At 37.9% G+C, this 24,128-nt stretch overlaps 1 protein-coding gene across 1 annotated transcript in view; it reads right to left on the reverse strand.

The window, feature by feature from the left end:
• The window catches only part of nrxn3b (neurexin 3b), a gene marked incomplete at its 3' end in the record, with an annotated part of 321,495 nt that overhangs the window by 233,108 nt on the left and 64,259 nt on the right, over positions 1–24,128 (reverse strand). Inside the window, exons 4-6 of the mRNA XM_056262867.1 lie at positions 10,236–10,537; positions 2,928–2,951; positions 1,529–1,690 (exon numbers count right to left, since the gene is read on the reverse strand). Of these exons, the coding sequence (XP_056118842.1) occupies positions 1,529–1,690; positions 2,928–2,951; positions 10,236–10,537 (488 nt within the window). The remainder of the gene's footprint in view (positions 1–1,528; positions 1,691–2,927; positions 2,952–10,235; positions 10,538–24,128) is intronic.

The raw sequence follows: 24,128 nt of genomic DNA on the forward strand, positions 1-24,128 counted from the left end.
TATGAAATAATTTTTTGGCTTCAATATCTCAGCAAAGATGAATCTTTCCCGCAGCGTAAGCTAGCTTACGCAATACTCGTTCCCTCTTCTAGAGAGAACCGAGGTTACGTTAGGTAACCGATTCGTTTTTCCTCATAAATGCGAACACGAAAAATAAAATAAAATAAAATGAATATTTTATGTACTGTGGAGACTCATGTTTATACTTTTAAACATGAAACTAAACCGTCAGTTGGTGGCGGCAAGTAAACATCTCAATGAGTGAGTCATTGAGTCATTCATTCAAATGATTCAATCAAACGGCTGATTCATTCAAGAATGAGGCAGTTGTTTAAGAAATGGGTCACTGAATCTTTGACTCAACCGTTTTGTTGAAAACATTGAATCATTAAATAATGAAATGAGATGCACGATGGCTCTGCTGTGATCATTGTTTTGGAACTATTTTCGCTGCTGCAATATAACAAAAACAGTCAATATTACATCTAAAATGTAAGTGTCTTAATATTAACTACTTCTTTATTGAACTGTCGTATGAAATCAGTGTCACATTTACAGTCGTAATGGTTTTCAGGAATACAGCACTCTTGGCCGTGTGATGTTGCTTAACCGTATCATATGTCTTAAATATAAAAAAAATCCCCAAAAACATTTTTCTGCAGAATGTTAATGGAGTTTCTTTGTGTGTGCTGCACTCATTTGCTTCGATTTCTCCTCAAGAGGCTGCGCAAGCCTCAAAATTACCAAATGAATCATAATTAATGTTTTCTGAAAAGCCCCCAAATGAAGACAATTCAAAAACATTGCATTATTGTGGCAGAGGAAAGAATTGAATAGACTTTACAAAAGTGGCTTTAGAAATCAATGGATTGTTTTCTTTTTTCTTTCTTTTTTTCTTTCACTGAAAATAAGCCAATAACCTGCCTGCAGTCGAAAGAAATCCATTTTTATGTCAAGTTTGTGAGTCTGTTGACTTATTAAGGCTGCAATACATTACACGATCTTTACCCAGATTTTTACCCAGACCTTTACCCATATGCAGTCTTGGACAACTTGGCGCTATATGCCGAAAGTCAGAGCCAGTCTGCAGAGTTTGAGCAGTCAGAGCACTCGGTCAGCTGGCCAATCAGAGCACTATAATATTCTATTCTATCCTAATCTATTACACCCGATAACAAAAACAATTAACTTTTACAATAGCATTATATGACCACTTTAATATGTTGAACTACCTGTGGTTAGACTGTTAGGATACCTTTTTGAACTTGACAAAAACTGACATTCACAAAAACCACATTGAGACCAGTTGCTTAAAAGTGAGGTCAGTTCTGCTAAAGCAGAACTGTTTTTGATATTTTCTCGTCTAATGCAAACAATTTTAAGCATTACTTGTGTGTACAAAAACAGAGTCTCTGAATCAAATTAAAGGCAATAACCTCCCAAAGGCTTTTTCGTGATGCCAATTATACAGTGTGCATGTGTGTGTTCCTGCGTGCACTCACAATTATGCACATCTTATAGGACCCACCTCTTTCAGGCAACCCATGAAATTATTGCTGACGGGAGATCCAGGCAGGTCGGCGGTGCTTGGGCTTCCCCCCACATAGAAGAAATCATCTGAGCCCAGCATAGTGTAATCCTCCTGCGTGTATCCTGTGGTGGTCAGTATACCATCCACTGATATAGTAACCTGTGAAACGATGACAATATAGAAAGACAAACAAATTAGACACTCATTTGAAGATGTGCTTTTAACCTGAGCGATAACCTTTCTTTTTCGGATTTGCCCTCATTACGGGCTGCTTACTGCTAACACTCTGGTCCATTGGTCTGGTTAAGCTTTATTGGTGATAGTTTAGTATAGGTTCACAGGACAGGTAAAGAAAATATTGCTGATGAATATTTTCTTCATCTTTTGATGGGTTAAGAAAAATGAATTCTTATCTGGTTTGGAATATTACTAATTAGGGTTAGTAAATGTTAAAACCAAGGACAAATTATTTGTACTTGTTTTACTTTTAGGAGGGGGTAAACTACTTTATATTACAAGTTCAATCATACACATAAACACACATTCAGACACATACTGAAACTTGAAAATGCATGCATTAAAGGAAGACATTAACCACTGGGAAAATCAAATGTTTTATCCTTTTTCAAGAGGTCATTCTGAATAAACATGAGAAATGATTCATTGGTTCAGTGGAAAGGGGGAGGAGCTAAGCTACAACAGCCAATTAGCAAGCACCCATGCAGAACTTCAAATAAAAAAGCAGCAGGAAAGCCAGGCAACAAGACACACGGCACAGAAAACAACGTGCAGAATACACACGCAGGGGACTTGGGTGGAAGTGGAGTGATAAACTGAATGTAGTGTTAGTTGTGGTGATACATGAGGCTGGATGAGATGGTGGCGATGAGGACATGCCATGACTGGTGTTGGACGTATCAACTGCCAGAGTTCCCAGAGTTCTTAGGTTTCTCTTGAGTGTTCGTTTATTTTTGGGAGGCTCTGCAGGGTGGAAATTTCCCTTCTGGACATTCTTGGAAATCCTCTGTCAGTTATTGCCGACCGTCCTCGCAAAAAATGTGGAGGCTTGGTGAGAAAAAAAACACTTTACTAGTTCCTGTGAGAGTCCCAGTGAGGATGTGAATCTCTACGTAACGTTAACGTGAGGACGTAAAAACCAGCCTGATAAATAAAACAAACAAAAACAACAAAACTGTAAAAGAAGGGAGGGAAGTTTGAGAGGGGGTAAAGGGGGGAAATGTGATAAGTCCTGGTAATACAAACCCATTTCCTCATTTTTTGAAAAGAGTGTCTAGAATGAAACTCAAAGAAAAAAGAAAGAAAGGGAGAGGGACACACGGCAAACCAAAAAAAGGACAATAAGAATGATATCTACCAGACAATGTAGTTTGTTTACCATAGCGTGTCCAATGCCTGAGTGCTTTCAGGAAGAAGGGGGAAGAAAGGAAATCAAAACAATAGTGAACAAAACGGTTGTTAATAAATGGACGAAATTAAAAGAGAAAGAAATTAATGATGAAGATTCAGGGTGTTAGTACATTAGTTTGGTTAGAAACAAGTTAGTAATAAAAAATGATCCCATGAATGAATATTGTTAGTCTCAAAAACTCTCTTCCCAACAAGTGAGAAACAGGAAGGGAAAGATAGAAAAGAGGAGGAATATAATAGCTGTTATTTGTGTTATTTATAGTAGGGACATGTGACCAATAGACCAATCGACATGGGTCCCGACTAGACAATTATTTAGGTAGATTGTTGACTAGATTTCAGTGGCAGAGCTTTAAGCATGCTGGTGGTTTGCTCCTTTAGCTGTTATGCATTTAGCATGATAAAAGACTCTCTACACCTTTAGTCTTGCACGCCATTGCACCATAGGGTTGTTGAGCATTACATCATGATTGTTACCTTTTCAAGTTGGTATGTTAAAAATAGCTTAACTTTTGAAAATGCAACTCCAGAATTTGACTGATGTAAACACTCCTTAAAAACCTCATCAGCGGCTAGTACATTTAGAAAATATCCATTTTTTTGTGGTTCACTGTAGTTTCTAGTTTCAGCAGCTGAAATAGAGATAAAGTTTATCAAAATAAATATTCTGTAGCTTAATTTGAGTCCTCAAAGTGATCTGTAAAAACGATTGCTCCCTCAAACTTCAAAACACAGCAACTCTGTGTGGTATTGAGATGTTTTCATGTTCTATTTGTCTACTTTGCTTTGTGAAATAGGTAGTTACATGACCTTTTTCCAATTTTAATTCATTTACTAAATTAATTTACAAAAAAAAAAATGAAAACAGTTTTTCTTAACAGTGAAAACAGATACTTTAACACAACATGTACTAGGGGTGTAACGATACCCTCATGTCACAATTCGATACATATCACGATACTGAACTCACGATATGATATTATTGCGATTCTCCAAGACATATAATAAAAGGTTAACAATTTTTTTTTACTGTTGATTAAAATGGTACATTTGATATTACATTGTGGGTCTGGAAATGAATAGAAATAATGTAGGCCACTTTTTACTGGTAACATAAGACATTTGGCATTATCAGGACCCACAAATATTCCCCCATTTCATACATTATATTCAAAATTATATATAGTAGTTTAATGTAGTACTGACACTAAAACAGAAATTTTCATTTTGGGTTAACTATACACAATACATATTGTCCCTATCCACGATACATATTGTTGCATTTTTGTATTGCGATACATTGTGACACGATATATTGTTACACCCCTAACATGGACTGATTAATAAACTGCCCAATTTAATTCGTGGTAGTATGATGGCGCACATTTCTTGAATTTCACAGATGAGTTATAGTGAATTCAGGTTTTTTTTATGAATAATAAGTATAGAATTTTTATATTTACATATTTAAATTAATTTGTAAAATTGATTGGGTTCTTAATAAGGTCTTTAAAATATAGACCTATTAAAACCTATTATAAAGTAAATTTATTCACTGGCCCCAGCAAGCTCTATTTTCTAAAGGTTTAGTCTATCCCTGACAGAAACTTTTTTAAAGCGTAACAGGCATTATTAAATTATTAGTCTATAATCTAAATATCATTCATGACCTAAGGCTTCACAATTTTTAGACATTAAACCAGAATGTCTGTGCACCCCCCCCCCCCCCCCCCCAACTCCCAACTGTCCCCACCATTCTTTAAAACAGCGATGAAGGAGAGAGAGAGAGAGAGAGAGAGAGAGAGAGAGAGAGAGAGAGAGAGAGAGAGAGAGAGAGAGAGAGAGAGAGAGAGAGCTCCTTCAGTCTATCAGCTCGTACACTCGTCTGAAAACATCACATGAGGGATGTACTATATTTTTTACCAGTCTGAACAAAGTAGTGACATGAAAAAAAGCACTTACTTGTCAAGCCCTCATATTTTCACTCCATATAAATCTGCCTCACCTGCCAGTGAAGTTTAAGGTCAGCCAAACAAATCAAGCATGGTCTCACTGAAGACTCGCACTGAATCCGTGAACATACGGCTGGCCAGCAGATACAAACACTCTTACTGATGCTGATTAATCGAAGGCTTCATGTACAAGAGAAACACTACCCAGATAGCATGGTGACATTGATACAATGTTGAGGTTTGATCCAAACCATAATTTTGTTTGAGATTGACATCTAAATGTTTAAGGATTAGCATTGAAATTTAGATGAAAGCCAAACAGCACACATGGGTGGCACTGGCACACACAGTGACATTGACCTAACAGTGATTTGTAGTTGATGATCATTCAGGCATGTATATCTGCAGAACACTAGTGGGTGTTTCTCAATCAGTGGGAGGTTTTCAAACCACAATGGGCTTTTTCAACCGCTTTACCAGATTTGCTCTAATCCACTGGGGGCATGATTTTAGAAACCATTAGGCTTGTTCGACTTGAACCGGCGCTGCACAGACCGATCGGATTATGACATCAAAGCACCGGGAGAGTGATTAGAGAGCTAACGGTTCGTACGCTTTTTTATCGCTCTCGCGGTACTTTGATGTCAAAAACCGATCGATCTGGGGTGCGTTTCCCAAAAGCATCGTTAGCCAACAATGGTCGCAAGTTCCATCGTTATCAACATAGTTCAACAAGTCAGTGTTTCCCAAAACCATCGTTCCGACGAATATTCGCGAACACCATCGCAAAGTTGTGTGTTTGGAACGACAGCTCTCGACCTGTGCTTAGAAGCAGAGTTTCTTGTTTTTATAACATGTGGACTTAATAAATCCTTATCTTGAGCAAAATAAGCAAACTGACATTCAGGACAATCAGTTTATTTTATTTAGAAGACATACACATGTCCTTTACGCCTTTCAGTTTGTCAATAGGTTTTAAGCACCGTTTTTTTAAGAGTGTGCATGTGCGAACATGCTCTACTACGTAAGAACGAGCCAATTGATTGAATATGGAAATAAAGCAAATAACTAAGAGAAATATGAGATAGTCCTTTGATTGACATGTCTGTAATTTATAGCAAACATCTAGCATTAATTCGATCTCAAACAGATTCATTAAAAGTAGTTATTACTCCACCCCCTGTGTGACATCATTAACCAACGTGGTTGAACTACCAATTTGCGACAATATGGTTTCGGGAAACAGTCGTGACTAGCTAGTTGAGTTCTTCAACGATGCATCGTACTCTGGTAATGAAGCAGCGAGTTACGTCGTTGTACGGGAAACGCACCCCTGTGCCGTGCCGGTTCAAGTCGAACAAGCCTGTTTATTGTAGTTTGAAATTGGCCACTGATTGGTAAACGCCCATTTGGTTTTGCATGTGCACTTCTTAGTAGTCTAATTGATGCTTCCTCATTAGAGAGAAAACACAGGTGCATCCTATACAGAAGTCTTGTTTGCTGAAGCACCTGACATATATACATGACTTCTCTAGCACAGTTTCAATGGTGCATCTACCTTATTTCTCGTTCCTTTGTTTTGCGTGCTTATTTGCGTTTGCTTTGTGTTGTTACTGACGGTAATTAGATACATTAAAATGTTATTAAAGTGTTTGAATAAAGCATCTATTTTTCTACATTCTTAAAAAATGCATCTTGCTTTAGTAAAGTTGATTAGGAATTTCCTGAATAAAGTTCTAACGTCATTTAACAGATTTCTTACAGTGCAGGAGACATGAACATGAGCAAGAATGTTACTCTGCAAACATAGCCCATGTCTTGCATCCGTCAGTTGCAGAGCACATTGCTACTTTAATAGGAGTGAAGGCGGATGAAGATGGACAATAAAAAAAAAAAAAAAAAAAAGAGAAGCACCCTCCTGATAATGCTGACATTGATTATACATTGAGTTGTTGTCGACAGCATAATCACCTGACCTGGGACTTATCGCTGCTTATTCAGGTAATCATTTATATTCATGAATCTGTATTAAATTTGAGAAATGTAACTGATTTCCATTCAGTTTAGCTTGTTTCCACTGAAACACAATCACAATAAAACATCTTGTGTTTATTGAGAAAGTGACCAGATGGCTATTTTGTGATATTTAAAGAGATTAAGGTCTACATAAGCTGAATCTGCAGCTTCAAAGGGATAGTTCAGCCCGAAATGAAAATCCTGTCATCATTTATTCCCCCTCAAGTTGTTCCAAACCTGTATGAATTTCTTTCTTCTGCTGAAGACAAAAGAAGATAAGAGTGAAGAATGTTCGTAACCAGAGAGTTGATGGTAGCCATTGTCATGGTATTTTTTTTCCTACTATGGAAATTAATGGCCACCGTTAACTTTCTGGTTACCAACATTCTTTAAAATATTGTCTTTAATGTTTAACAGAAGAAAGAAAACCATACAGGTTTGGAACAACTTGAGGGTGAGTAAACGATGACAGAATTTTCATCGAATTTAAAAAGAAAAAGGTTTTGTGGTGAACTATTCTTTGGAAGAAATTTTCATTGAAAAAACCTAAGCTCTTTTATTCGACAATATAAACGTGTTACTTGAATGCTATGTAGTTTCACAGAAAATGAACTGAGATATAGTTAATGGCTAAAGCCCAGAGGTGTTTGTTCCTCTTCATGAAGAGTTTAGCTCCAGCACACCTGGCTGGATGTTCTCATTGACCCTGATGACCTTGATTAGCTGCCTCAGGTGTGTTTAATTAGGACTGGAGATACAATCGGACACCCCTGCCATAGTGCTTTCTTCTCATATTGAAACATTAATAGATTTTAGCTAAATAAACATAATTTAACAATACTATAATCGTAGTTAAAATATTTTGTGTTCAGCAACTTTAAAAAAAAAAAAGTGAATCATATTGTGTTTAGTATATTAATATTCTTGATTGTGACTATGCATGACAACTGAATTGACTTGTTCTTAAGTAACATCATGCTTTCTTTTTCAGATTTCAGAGAACCCAAAGGAAAAGAGGCATGATGTAAGACACATTTTTAAAAACCTGAACCGCTGAACCACCTGTAGTGATGACATCAGACTTCTGAAGCAATTTAATTTTTAAAGGTTGAAATGCTTTTGTCCTATTTCTCCCCTTTTCTTTTTTAAAGAATGATCTTTTATTATATTTTTGTCATTGATTGATTTAATAAAATAAATCGACTCAACTGCTGGAAAGGTGTCATTTTTATTTGAAAAGGTTTTCCTAAAAACTTTGAAATGATCACGAATCTGCTGACGCACCATTGAAGTGTATAGTTGAAATATTAATGTTGTTTCAACATTAGCTTGGTACATCAGATGGCAACATTGTTTGACTTTCCTTTTCAGTTGTATTTTCAGTGATTTAGAATCAACATCACATTGTAACATTGATCAAACCATATTACCATTGATTATATTTGTTATTTTCAGTGTTGATTCAACAGCAGTGATGCAGATTCAACATCATAGTGTAACGTTGATTATTCCCATTGTTTATTTTTGTTAATATCAAAATTGATTCAATCCACATCAATGATGTAGAATCAATCATAGTGTAATGTTGATTCAATAGCATTAGCTAGCATTGATTTTTTTGTTCACCATTGTTTCAACATTAACTGAGGGTGCAAAAGTGATGTTGATAAAATATCACTTAGTAATGTTGAATCAATACTATTTACCATTGATTTTTGGTTGAAATCTCAACATTGCTTCACCATTAACTGAGGGTGCAAGAGTGATACTAAAGCAACATCACTTTGTAACGTTAATTCAATGCAATTAGCGTTGACGCATCAACACTGACTCAACATTGTTTCAATGATTACATACATGCTATCTGGGTAGGGGCTTCATTTATAAAACCCACGTACTATCCAATGCCATTGACAATTCCATGGATTTCAAAACAGAAACAAATCTGAGTTAGAAAGGCTATTTATTTTAAAAAGGAAAACTGACAATGTTTATTTAATAAAAATATTAAATGTTAACACAATAATTCTAGTATTATCAGAGGTCGCGTTAGAGTGCCGCATTGTAAAAATGCCGTCGTAATCTGTTATAACCTGTCATTTTAACTTTTATATTTTAATGATAAGCCATTTAATAGGCTCTGTTTTTGTTCACATTTTCATTTTTATTCACAAACTTACAGGACAAGCATATAGGCAAGCATACTTTTCAGGTTTCATCATGAATGTTTGATCAAAAAAACACAATAAGCTTTGTGCTTTGTTACTTTTGATATGAAACAAAGTCTCAACTTTCAAATTGTGTCCATTTTATCACAAAATTCAAACAATTAATACTGTTTTGACGCTCTTTAATGTGGCGCGAGTGAATCAATTCCTTCCTCTTTACTTCCACGTTACAGAATGAAATAAACATGAATTACAAGTTACAATACATCAGCCTCAGTGTAATCTGTCAAAATGATGGACAACTTTCAGATTTTTCCGTCACTGCTAAGAAAATTCCTTCAATGACGAAATATTTTTGGTTTACGAGACCTCTGGGGATTATTATTTGCACATTTAATACCTTAATTACAATTTTTTTCAGTAGTCAATATGTTAACATGCAATGTGTATTCTGATTCTGCTCAAACATTTTAAGATCAAGGAGGAGAACGATTTTTGTCTAATATTACGACAAATATTTTGCAGAAGGGAATAGCATAAAAAGAATGAGCATGTATTACATTGTGTCCTAACCAGCTGGATGAAACAACTAAAAGCTCTTTTTTGAAAGTTGATTTCAAATTGAAATTATTGTAAACCGATTAGGTGCATCTTTATAAATGAGGCCCGTATCTCTTGAGTGAATAAATGCATTAAGGATTCACTGCGAAGCTGTTGTAGCTGCGTACCAGATGTAAATGTATTGAAAATTACTGTCGTCCACTGCCTACAGAGTTTCAAGGTGATACAGTATCTAAGCTAAAACTTTGAAGGTTTGCTGACACTTGTAGAGCTTCGGAGCATAGACTGAAAGGATTTGAAGTCAAGCTTAAGATTTCAGAAGCCCTTAAGGGTAAACCACGTCAAGTAACAGAGATAGAAGACTTCAAGATTTGAAAACAGAGGAAGAAAATAAGAACATACCCATCCATTATTAGAAAACAAGTTAACGAATTACAATGCAATGTCTTAATCGAGTAGTTCCAATAGTATTATCTGATTTCAAAGCAAATGCTACATAAATACATGTGAGCTAAAGCATGAACTAGTTCTCCAGCTATCTGTGAGTAGTCTCGAGAGTGGCTGTGGTCTCGTGATTACCTGTCTCAGGTTGCGTGTCACTTTGATGTCATGCCAGGCGTTGTCATTGAACTTTCCGTTGACAGGCTCAACGATCGCCTCGAAGGCCCCGGAGCCCAGGTTGATGACCAGAGAAACGGCGCCGTCCTTCAGCGCTAGGTTCACGTAGTCCGCCGACTTGCCCGTGTGGAGGATGAGACCGTTGCGCTGCCAGGTTTTGAAGGACAGAGTGATCTCATCACTGCTACTCTGGATTGGATTCTGAGACAAGTCATAGCAGAAGTATTCCGAACCCCGGAACGTCGCCACATTCTCCTCACGAGCTGAAAACAAGAGACACAAAACAAACACATTTATTTGTTTTTAATAATTCAATGTTGATTGGGCACATACCAAGTTAACAGGGATCTTTTCGGGAGGTGGAAAAATCATCGAATTAGTCTTTCAGAAAAACATAAAAGATGCGATAATTTACAATAGGGATGCACCGATATGAACATTTTGGCTGATGACCGATAATTCTTTATATTTGAAAGCCGATAACTGATACATTGGCCGATAAATCTAAATCCAAATTTTTATATAATTTTTTAAAAAACTGATTAAAAAACAAAAGTCTCACCATTAACAGCCATGACCCAAGCACAATTATAATGTTCCCATTATAATTTTAAGTAGCCTATATGCACATGTTGCACTTTCCTTTATTGAAGTGATTCCAATCATATTTCAAGCAATTCAAAACCATCATGGAGAACAGTGCGCATCTGAAGTGTCCCAGCTGAAGGTCATAATCCATTGTATATCGGCTTTAATATATCAGCCAATTTTTGTTATCAGGCCGATAACATTAAAAATGAACATTTAAAGTGCATCCCTAACAAACAATAATGCTTACAGTAACAATACACATTACAATTGGTCCTTCTAAGAAAGTTCTGTCAGAGTTAAAACCAAGATTTCCGTGAAGTGTCTTTCTGAGGTAGAGGCGGACAGAGTGGGATTGTGGGAGCTTTGTCAGAGTGCTAAAGTGAAGCAGCAGACCATGAACGTTGGCGTTGGCGAACCCTACCAAAGACCCTTCGCTTTCACCTCACATCTTGTCTGAATTAAGGAATCAGAGAGTGCTGCATTGATGTGTTTGATGTAACCCTTTAAGAGACACTAGATTCCCTACATTCTTCTCTCCAAATGTCCTGCTGATGGGTCCTCAAGTGTTTTTTCATGATTCGAGTCCTAGTGCCTCTTGGCAGAGGAGGCTTATTTCCGTATCCAACATTTGAAGTGTGACATTGCTATTTGCAAATTACCCTGCAGTAAAGGAAGAACAATGGCGAATGTCTTCATAAATCTGCGAGGGCTTGTTTCTTTCATGCTAACTGTTCTCTTCCCCTAGAATTTCAGCTTGCCAAAGGATGTATCAGAACTCACTGTCAGCTCCCCTCTGAGCAAATTACAGAGACAGAAAGGAAAAGGAGGAGAGAGAACAAGTGAAAACAGGATGGGAAGAAAGCAGAGGAGTACGAGATGGCTGTGGGAGTGACAGAGGGAGAGAAAGGAAAAAGAAAAGGAAAGCTTAAGATAAAACTGCGATGGAGAGGGCAAGAGAAGGTTATTGTGAAGGAGGTTTTTAGCCATGATACAATGAATGCCTAGCAAATCACGTTTAGGGAGCAATTAAATCATAGATTTTAAATTCAGATTGGATGTCACCACAAATTTGTATTGTGCCTAAGAATACCTATAGCTTAGTTAAAATCAATGTATCGCAAAACTGAGGTTTCCGTGACATGAATGCAGTATGAAGTCTGCATGTTCTGAGATTATTTGTAATGTTGAAAATCTCCATTATAAATTCAATTGTTTCACAGGGGATACTTAGAGTTAACACTTACAAGTACTTATGGCATTAAATAGACAGCTGCATAATTAGTGCCAATTAGCAGGCTAGTTAATTAGTTGGTAGCCACCACAGTCATTTAATATACAAAATAATACAAAGTGAAAAAAAAAACATGGCATTTTGGGGTTATGGAAATGACGGTCACTATAAATGCACAATACTAACATGAACTGTTAATTAAACATGGAAACTGCTCATGAATAGAATGAACATCATACTTGCATGCAAATCCTTCCCAGGCCCAGCTAACACGTTACGTAGCCTACCAGTTATGTGATATATTGGTACTTTTATTTCATGACTTACTAATTTACAACTTTCTTTAGTGGAGTGATAAGCAGCACGAGCGTGCAATTGAAGAGTGAGCGCTACAAATACAGAATAACGTCTAACAGGACAGGGAAGTTATTTTTTTTTAGGTGAGAGACTTTTTATTTCGTAACAAATTACGATAATTACACTGACAACATCTCATCTGACCGCAGATACTATATCGGGATTACACATGTTTTATTTCTCAACTATGTTCACTGAAGATATAGAACATGTTTACTATTCTCACCGAGTCCGGCATTGTTTTTAATGTAATTGTGCGTGAATATGTCCATTCAAGCCGAAGGATACGTGGAAGAGAGCTCAATTCAGCATTTGCCCACCATCTGAGAAGCGGCTTTCTGGGCGCGCGCTGCAGATGTGTACATGCGCATACATTCTCACTAGGGGTGTAACGATACACGTATTCGTATTGAACCGGTTTTCGGTATGCATTTTTTAACCGAACTGTTCGTAGGACCATTTTTCCTGCCGACCAACATTTCATTATTTTAAATGTAGGCGCGTCGCGCGTGGCAAGCGCGCTCATAATGTAAGAGACGCTGGCGTGACCACAACATTGCCCAACACCAAATGGCAAATGTAATGTAAGCGGAACGAAACTGAGCTACTCGTTATTGTGTGGTTGACGGACCGTTTATCAGTTTGGACCAATGCAGCGCGAGCCGATCTTAATCATCAGCACTGTTACTACACAGCGAAATCCAGTAAAGAAAGCATTTGAATTCGCCACTGAAGTAATAACATCGCTGCGAGATCTAGTGAGAAACATTCACATTTCTCCGTTATTAACGGATCAAACAGGAAGAGACATTGTGCCATAAATGAACTATCCAGTGTCCACAGATCAGCAACATTCACCATGGGTTTACTGTAGTAACCCTACTCACTGTAACCATGGAAGTTTGGCAGGAATAGTCGGCTATAATGCTTTCAAGTGACATTACGTCGGTTTAATTTTGATATTATGATTGCTGCCCTCAAATGTTAATCTGAACTAAAATAAACCTTTGTTTATAACTACTACAATATTACATTTCATTTTGTCCAAGGAGCTGTTTTGTTTTATATGCTCCTAAGAAAAGTCAAGTATAGCTCCATCATTGCTCAAAGTAAAAAAAATATCATACTTTATGATGTTAGTTTTAATAAAAGTATAATTAAAAAACTTAAATCAAGGAAATTTCTCTGGCATTTCTTTCTTTTTGCTGTATCGAAAATGTACCGTATCGAACCGAACCGTGAATTTTGTGAACCGTTACACCCCTAGTTCTCACACTATTGAATTGGGTTCTCGCTTTCCCAATATTTTGGAAACAGGGTATTATTACTTTTACTAAATTATTGCTGCATGCAGAAGATGCAAGGTTGCAGAGAATAAACATTAAAAGCAATAACTTATTGATTCGGAGGTGTTAAGGGAAATTAATTCTCTCATATTTGCTCAGACTGCACTCAGAGATGCTAAACTAAATACTCTGAATATTTCCCACAGCTTTGATGGCTCAACACAGGTATCAGTAACTTGCTGTTTTTCCACAGCGGTCTCTATTAACGTCTGATCTCATGTGATCTCACAGGGTCTTTCGGAGGGACAGAGTCTCTCCAGCAATGCTGTATCACAGTTACATCTCAACTCAGCCTTATCAGGGTCATCTTCAGAGGGCCTGATCCGATGTCACTCACTCTGAGAGCTCTTACACAAGTTATTTCCATTGAGACACGTCCACATGCAGCTGAAGTGCTGGTGAGTGCATGGGAATCATGGCTTACCATAGAAATGAATAAGCAATTTTAGACAATATATAATGCACTGAAATCTGTAACTGGACGTTTTCTCCTTGGTGCGTTCATGCATTAATTTGCAAAGCATTCTTATATAAGGAACAAAATGTAACAGAACAGTGTATCGAAAATGGTTAAAATAATAGATTGTGTTCTGTAACACTGGCTTGGAGAAAATAAAAAAAGTAAATTAGTTCACAGCAAAAATGAACACTAATCACTACAACAGTGACGTCAAACGAAACACTATTATCTTACATAAAAGCACTTTTTCCCCCCAGTAAATCCTGTTAAATGTTGCAAAATCGTGGCAATATTTTACAGTACAGAGTGGAAAAGCAAATATTAGCTTTATTACCTGTTGAAATTAATGAATGCGATCGGCTTATTGATGCAGTAAATCAATGTTGAATTTCCTCACTGGCCAGAACAACACATTCCCGCAGCATTTGAGATAGAATAATGATCTGCTAAAGTGGAAGAGAAAGAAACAGTGCTTGCTTTGCATTCTGTTCATTTTACATTGATTGTCACTCGCTGGGGAAGTTTAATTTTCTCCACTGCTCCGTTTGCAGCTCAGTGTACCGAGCTTTGATTTTAAAATCCAATGGAGGCAATTAGCTACCTCATTTACATGTCCCTGATCCGCGTCAGCTCTGACATTTGGCTTGGATGCACTAAAGCCATTCCTTGCACAGGGATGACCCTGTGACCACCAGGGAGAGCTCTTTCACCCTGATAAACCTCAAACATTGAGGCCAAATGAATTGCTTGTGTATTTGATTTGCAGCCTAGCGGAAAGTACATGCTTTTAAGCTGTGAAGCTTAAGTGACTAATGAAAGTTTGAATCAGGCTTGCAACGTTTCCCATTCTTCCTTCTTCTTGCAGTAATCTCACCTTTGTCTTAACACAAAGTGTCAAAAATGCCAGTCCAAAAATAAGCCGATTGACTTCCTCTGACATCTCAACAAAAATGCAACAGTGACTAGATTTTTAACGGCCTTGGTTCCAGACTCTGGAGGCATTTCACAAAAAAATAATAAGCAACAAAAACTATAAGAAAAAATAGCAACAAGGAGCAATTATCGGGGTTCAAGCCCTTTAAGCACATGCGTTAAATGTTTATGTTTTATTAAGCAAGGCTGTAACCACCTAGATGGAAAATACCATTTACAGCAAAAACAGGCAATTCACTAAGGAAATATGTGTATTTTAACGATTTTTACCAGTTAAAATCCAGGTTGAGCTAGGACTAGTTCACGAAAGTAGGCTTTTTAAATAATCATCAATATTTAACGAACGATTCGATCCGATTGACAGCGGTGGTCCTAGAGGCAAAGTTGCTCAGAATGAGGAGTTCTACCATATGGTGTGCAGTGTTGCCAACTATTTTCAAAGGAAAGTAGCTAAGGCCTTCCCTAAAAGTCGCTAAATGTCGCTAGATGATGCCATACGTCAATTAGCATATTAATGACGTCATCGCGTCGTACTTGCGTTCTGTCGGCCTAGTGTGTTTTCTCTCTAAATTAATGCTGTATTTAATATAATATAGCCGAATGTCAAATAAAGCTGTTCTCATTTCCTATTTTTTTGTTGTCGTACAATAGAACGAGTAGCTATAATATAGTGAATGATTAAAATTTTAATAGGCCTATGTGGAACATTATCTGAATTGAGAGAGTTAGGGAACCGGATGAACTAAGCTCTGTGATAGTGAGTGTTACAAGTAATAATAAGCACAAGAAACGAAATAAAATTAAAATGGTCAAACTAAAATCTTTAAATATAAAACAAAAGAAAAGCAGATAAGTGATAAGTCTGTGGAAAAACACTGCTCATTCGCGTCTGTCAGCGGCCGTGCGCTCCTCTCAGCCATTCACAGAACAGGGGAGACGCAGCGAGAGTGACGGGAGGGAGAAAGCAAGACCTCGCACTAGCAGGACAGTACTGGCAACATTTGGAGGTTACTGAGGTTTGTCCAAAAAGTCGCTAAAATTGTCGCTAGTCGCTTTTTTGAAAAAATGTCGCTAAAGGGGTCTGAAAAGTCGCTAAAAATAGCGACAAAGGCGCTAAGTTGGCAACACTGATGGTGTGATGTCGTGGGCATGCGCGAAATACAATCCTTTACAATCCAGGTGGCGATTTCTTTTCGGATTTCTCACAGGCCTAAAGTTTAGTTTTTTATGCTGCTAAGTACACTGCAAAGTTTCTGGATTGACAGCCGTACTTAAATGTGCGAATACATCAGAAACTGCAATGGCTGACAGTGATAACCAAAATTACAAAGTACTTAATTCAACTGTTTTTGATCAGATACCAAAATTGGTACCGAGAACCGCTAAATTTTACTGGTACCGGCACCAACTACAGAAATGCTGGTACCGTGACAACCTTAAACAGGAATAAATTAAAATGTAAAACATATTAAAATAGAAAACATTGTAATGTTTTAAACTGCACTTTACTATATATTCACACAGAAAACAGCTGATTTACACTGGAATAATATTTAATACTACAACTGATTTTTGTTGTATTTTTAATCAAATAAGCGCAGCCATGGTTAGCAGAAGAGAATTCTTTTAAAAGTATTTAAAATCGTACCGACCCCAAACTTTTGAACGGTAGTGTATATACAAACACTGTATGTGAGTAGTTTGAGACAGTAGGGATAGTTTGTCACTTGTGTTTCCATGGTAACATCGAGTTATGTAGTTATTCAGCTATTAAACACGAGTTGAAATCTTGTGGCTTCAACAGACACATCTATTGTCAATCTGTACAAAATGCTCATTCCGTCCAAAAAGGGGTCACCGTTTGACGCTAGACACTACATGCGCTCTTTGTCTGGATGCGTTTTGAGTCTGTCAGAGGGTTATTTTCGCACCCTTAATGCTGCTTCAGATTTAGTCATCTAGGAAGCAGGCCTGCTACTGGCTTGGGTAATGTGGCGTGAAGAATCCGCAGTGGCAGCAGCCAGCGGTGTAACGTGCCCCACCGTGCCTCCAAACTGCATCCAGCATCCTCCAACACAAACACTGCAGATATCAGTCTAAAAATAGAAGGCTAATTTCTGCACGACAATGCCGGAGCACAACTTAAGAGTGGTAAGCGATTCTGGAAGCCTCCTACATGCTGATGAATCAGGAGCGGAAAAGCGAGCTTCGAATCATTCATGTGCAGGAATGGTGTGCTGTGAATGAGAGTGGGCAGGTCTCAAGGGTGATGCTACACCAACCTGCCAGCTAATGCAGCCTTAGTAGGAAACAAGATGTGTAGAGGCAGGAAGAAATGATGCCGGCTGTGATTCGTTGTGTCAAATTCAACCGTAAACAAACTGGTAACATCTCTGGTGTTGTGTGGAGGGTTCAACTCGTGCGAGAATACGAGGCATTTGGGGTCTGCATTTAAAATTACATACTCTATTAAAGCTGGTTGATGTTCTGTAGCTAGAAACAATTATGGTTATACTTTACAATAAGTTTCATTAGTTAACATTAGTTCATGTATTCTAACATGAACTAACCATGATGAGCAATACATTTGTTACTGTATTTATTAATCCATATATTAATCCATGTTTATTGTTTGTTCATGTTAGTTCACAGTTCAATAACTAATGTTAACAAGATTTTAATAAAGTATTAGTAAATGTTGAAATTAATATGAACAAAGAGTAATAAATGCAGTATCAGTGCAGTTCATTATTAGTTAGCTAATGCAGTTAATTAATGTTAACTAACAAACCATTTGTAAAGTGTTACCAAAATCATATATCAATATTTGGTTTCACTTTATAATAAGGTACCATTAGTTAATACTACCTAACAATGAGCTGCTTAACATTTGTTAAAATTTGTATGATTTTTTTTACGTTAATAAAAATTCAACATTCAACCAATTCATCATTAGTTCATATTAACTCCAAATCAAAATATAACTTTACCCAAACAGTGTAGGAAGTGTAGGAAGCATATGGTAAAAAGTGTAGGAAGCATATGGTAAAAAAATCTACTTTGTAAATCTAGTTTTAAATCTACTTAATAATCAGAATTTTATTAAATCATCATTTTTTAACAATATATCATTGCATCTGGTGTATGCTTTTATCCAAATAAACGTACATTACATTCAAGGTATACATTTTATCAGTTAATGTATTCTCTGGGAATCAAAACATGCTATACTGTTTGAGGTACAGGAATGCATGGTTGCATAGAGGGACCAAAATATTGATATTTCAGTCTGTTTCTCACCAAAAAACTATTATGTGTCTTCAGAAGAGTTTGGGGACAAGTCACATGGATCACTTTTATGATACTTCAATGGTCCTTCTGTATTTTTCTTCAGTCCTCAAACTCCCCATTATTGGAAAAGTATGGAAGCTTGTTTCCGCCACAGAATAAAAAATAAAAAAGGTAGTTGCGACTTTTTACCTCACATTTCTGACATTTTATCTCAGAATAAAGTCGCAATTGCGTGTTATTAAGTCAGAATTGTGTGATATGAAGTCACAATTATGAGATATGAACTTGTAATTCTGACTCAGAATTGCATGTTTATATCTCGCAATTCTGACTTTATATCACACAATTCTGACTTTATAACTCCCAATCCTGACTTTATAACTCCCAATTGCGTGTTAATTAACCCTTTAGAACCTGAAGCTAAAATAGGTGTTTTTCACACATTTTGATTTTTTGACTGTAAAATTCTAAAATAATGTGCTATCTTCATGTGCAAGGTGTCATCTTTTCAGAAAAAGATTAGCTTTCAACAAATTACAGTTATTGACCATTATTGTGTGTGGTGAGTTTGTAAATATAATTTAAATAGACAAACATTTTAAAAAACGAGAATACATTTTCTGATTTTTATTTAGAAAAAAACAGAAAAATCACAAACGAAAGGACCTAACACTTTAAAGTTGAAAAATGAAGTATAATACATCAGACACAAGTCTTTTTTGTGACATTGCGTTGCACAGTTTTAATTTAGGACACTTTTTGTCATACACGCACACATACAAATGCGTCCATTCATAGGCACGCACACATACACATGCATACACCACATGTAAAGATATGTGAAAGAGTAACGACCATCCGCCTCCCAAGTTTAATTAAAAATCATCCCAATCCCCTCTTCTGCTGTCTACCACTTCTTTCGCGATGTATTTGTTAGTTTTTCTTTTACTTTTTTATGCAATCCAAAACACTCTAACCACCTGCCGGGCTTCGTATCTCTCTGTTCAAATCCTTCCTTCCCGCTCTGCCAGAAAGCTGCTGTCATTTGCTGATGGAATTACCGTAATAAGCCGTATATTGCCGAAAAGCGCATGTTGTCTACTGTCAGGGGCAATTTGAATGGTTTTGATAGTGTGAATGGTTGAAGAGTTACGGTACAATGAATACAGCTTGCTGGTCTGTGTCGGCGACGACACAGCCGGTTCTAAAGGGTTAAGTCAGAGTTGCGAGATATAAAGTCAGAATTACGAGATATACATAAACTCGCAATCGCAAAAAAAGGTCACAATTGCAAGTTTATTTCTTGCAATTCTGACTTTATAACACGCAATTGCGACTTTATATCACACAATTCTGAGATAAAAAAGTCGCAATTATCTTTTGAAATGTTTTATTCTGTGGCAGAAACAAGCTTCCATAGAAAAGAGCCACAAGCACAATCTAAAAAAAATCTTATTTTTGTGTTCCATGGATAAAACTAAAAGAAAGCCAAACCGTTTTGGTGAAATGATCGTTTAACATTGAACAAAAATGCAGACTCAATTTAAGCAGACACAATGTCAGAGAGATGCTCTTTATGGTGATGAGCTCTGATTTACTCTGATGTCATATAGCAGTGCTTCCTTCAGTGCAGCATTCTGGTCTGATAGCTCATCACCTCACTGTCATTTGGTTGGTTAGAGGCAGGGCGGCCCACCTGTCCAGCTGAGCTCAGCCATTCGACAGGTGTGGGGGGTGGTGGTTTGCAGGGTGAATGATAAACGTGCGTCTGACAGAGGAAGGGTGGGGGTGCACAAGGGTCCCTGGAGTCTAATCCTATCGAAAGAGGCAGTGATGCAGAGAGCTGGGAGTCATGCAGGGACGGTCAAGCACGCTGTAAGACTGATAGCAAAGAGATTACCGATTTCAGGCTGTTAACACACTCAGTGGTGACCAAACTTCGAACAGGATAGTCTACAGTAGTAAAGCATTGAAACATGAACGTGTTGTAGAAGCAATTCATGCGAAAGACAAATCAGTAAGTCACTGTTACATAATTTAACATATTCAGATTTCAGTCCAAACCAAAGTCTGCCCACTTAGTGTCACTGTAAAATATTACTTAAAGTCAAGTGGGCTGATGATGCAAGCACATTCTGTGAAGTCGAATTAAAATGCAACCAATGCAATGCTACTGTCTTTCAGGCTGCAAAAGAAGTCCCTGCCTACTACCAAATCTCCTTAGGCCCTGTCATACACACTGCGCAATGCAGCGCCTGGCGCGACAAGTATTTTTTGATAGTTTCTGCCCGTCGCAGTTATCATTTTCACATCCTGCGCCACGTTGTTTAAATAGCAAACCATTTTTTCGCCCATGGGCTGCTGGTCTGAAAACGAGGTGTGTTCAGGCGCATTGTTGGCACGTTGCAATTTTGAGGCAACTGAAAAAGACTGCGCCATTGACCAACTGAAACCTGGTCTAAAGTCAATGGTATATATAGTATTATACAGTATATATACAGTATATATTTTTTTGTTTTTTAAAGAGCGCGTTAGTAAAGTGCGCCTATAGGCGGGTCCACAACCCTCAAACACTTTGTCCTGTAGATGGTCCTTTAACCTCGCGCACAAGCAGATCTGTTTCCTCTCTGGAGAAGTGTTCAGTTTTTTCCCGCTTGCAAATTCCGCCATGTAAACTTTTAAAGGGAATGGGAGATGAGACTCTGATTGGTTTATTTCACGTTATGCCCAAAACACACCCATTACTCATGAAGAGAATAGGGACATCCCGTTTAGACCATGCGCCGGGAGCGCCGACCATTTTTGCCGTCGTTAAACTAGCAAAAGTGGATTCGGACACGCCCTAAGTGCACTTTAGACCATGCGTTTAGATCCTTAAAATAGGGCCCCTAAATTCAACTCTACAACATCAGACCAGTGGTTTCCTCAAATTTCCTCAAATAAATAAATAACTCTTTATATATCTAGATAAGAAAAGCTAAGGAGAGAATGATATTCATGAGGATGATCATCGCTCTTAACTTTGAAGACAACATTACTGTTAGAAATATTAGTGCACAGCATCTACAGTTGAGCCTTTTTATACTCAAACTGTAAAATTAAAAAGAGTTAAAAACACATCTCAACACATACTTTGTTCCATTTCCTCTAGCTGTTGTTTAATGCAAGAATTCATCTTGTGTGAACAGCTCCTTTCAACTCATTCAGTGCCGGTAAGTGTCATTTGGCGCATTGATAGAAGTAGCAGAACTGGCTGACTTGCAAATACAAGCTTGAAATGCTCAGATGTTAAGAAAATCTCTAATCATGATATTTGGTCAAATACATGTATTAATTGTTTATCATGTTGAAGGCTGTTCCATATACTGGAAACCATGTAAACAACAAATGAAACATGCATTTACATTGGATTATGCAGAGAGGTAACTTTTCTTCCTCATTTCCGAAGTCCATCACATGCCACTGCATCAGACCAAACCTTCCCAGCAGCTTCCAACTCTCTCTCTCTCTCTCTCTCTCTCTCTCTCTCTCTCTCTCTCTCTCTCTCTCTCTCTCTCTCTCTCTCTCTCTCTCTCTCTCTCTCTCTCTCTCTCTCTCTCTCTCTCTCTCTCTCTCTCTCTCTCTCTGCCCTCAGACACCCCCCACCAACCCCGCACCCCTCCCACTCATGGCCTTGAGGGTGAAGCAGAGCTCCCTGGAGCATGACTGACAGTGCTGAGAGCCAATCACTCATCTAGAACTGCGCACTGCCTTATTGGCCATTATCTCTGCTGTCAGCACGAGGCAGAGATGTGAGCGGTGTCTATCCCAGCGGCCCCTTTGTTTTTGTCCTGTCTCCTTCCATCCAAACACTTCCATCCACTGACAAGGACGCGGCTAAAGCCAAATGCTGAAGCTCTTGGCCCTTTCATGTTTTAAATCTGCGACAAAAGCCCCATATTATAGCTAACTTGCAGTATTCATCCATCACAGTCTCTTATACTAGTGTGCGCTCTTGTGAGATATGGCGCAACAACAAATTTTGCGTATGTGTAAGCTGTGTGCAATATGTTTGTGTTATCTCCAGTAAAAATATCTATTGAACACAAAACCAGCAACAGTGAAGAAATCAAAAATGATTAGAGCTAGATAACAAAATCTGCCTTTCATTTGCCAACTCGGTTTGTTGCACAAGCCTTCATACTGGTTTTGTGTTTAATAAGTACTTCTTTTTTTTTTCATGTACCTTGCTGGTTCTGTGAAGTTGCACCAGCATAACTCTACAATACTTTTAGTAAAACTATATGAAAATCATTAAAACAATCATTAACAAGCTAATATAAAAAGGGACCTATTATGCCCCTTTTTACACAATTTAATATAAGTCTCAGGTGTCCCCTGAATGTGTCGGTGAAGTTTCAGCTCAAAAAACCTCACAGATCATTTATTATGATCTTAAATAAATGCACATGCTCTGTGTGCTTGTCTCTGTGCGCTCAGTCTTGTTTTCACCATACGCCCCTCTGTCCACGTGTGTTGTGCTCTGTGTAGCACACGGTTCGTGTTTTATTCAGCCGCATGCTTTTGTTTAGTGTGAACGCGGCTTATGAGTTCTCATTAGCTGTGTGTTTGTGTCTTGTTTTGTTTGAGCACATGGCTTGTGATTGTATTCGCTGGTCATGTGCTTGTGTTTCTGTCATGTTTAGTGTGAGCACTAGCCTGGCTAACGTCAGACCACATCTCATTGACATCGAGACGTGGTCTGGGAACCACATGTTCATTTTCTCGTATTTGAGGCGTGGTTTACGAATGCCCAGAGCCGTTTATTGGGTGCTACGAATGTCTATCAAATGCGCCTGTATGTAGCTCATAGCCAATCGTTTCATTATACCAGATGACGTATGTAGAGCGAAAGAAATTAGACGAGGAAGAAGACTATGGGTCAGAGATTTATTTGTGTTCTAAACTAGTTAGAACAATATCCAAGGGTGCATCGAAAGGTAACTTAGCGTCTGCAGCCATGTTTGATCCATAGGTATAAACAAACTGCTTCGGTGTGACACATAGACGTCGTCTTGCTGCTCCCTCCCCGTTCTGTGATTTGTTCCCTAGATGAGGCGAAAATTTGGTCCATGGTATCCAGACTACCTAGCAGCGTGAATAAAATTGCGCTGCGCAAAGGCAGTATGGGGAAAACCAGGCTATGTGAGCACATGGCTTGTCATGTATGTTTCCTTGTGCCATGTGCTCTCCTGTCTATTGTCTTACTCTTAACCTCATCTTGTTACCTGATTATTGGTTCAATTGCAGTTTCCACAAAATGCTTTTTTTCATTCCACTGTGCTGCTTTTCCATTATTTTCTATGTAAACACACTAGAGGGATCATGCATTTCTTTCTCCTATTCTTTAAACTTTTAGAACGCCGCTTCCTGTATGAGACGATGTAAAAGATGCGAACCACGAGCGCACCATCAAACGCATACGTCTAGGACGCTTACATAGAAAAGCAATGAAAAAGTGGCGCAGTGGAATGCAAAAACACATTCTATGTTCATTGATACTTTCAGGGTCTTTGGTTTCCAGTAGCTTCTCTAGCGAGGAGATTCATGGACTATGTACAGCTCACTCAGGAGAGGAGCTAATGATTCTAAGCTAATAGGGCTGT

This window comes from Rhinichthys klamathensis, unplaced genomic scaffold, assembly GCF_029890125.1.
Source record: "Rhinichthys klamathensis goyatoka isolate OS25496 unplaced genomic scaffold, OSU_Roscu_1.1 h1tg000196l_1, whole genome shotgun sequence".
Classification (NCBI taxonomy): Eukaryota; Metazoa; Chordata; class Actinopteri; order Cypriniformes; family Leuciscidae; genus Rhinichthys; species Rhinichthys klamathensis.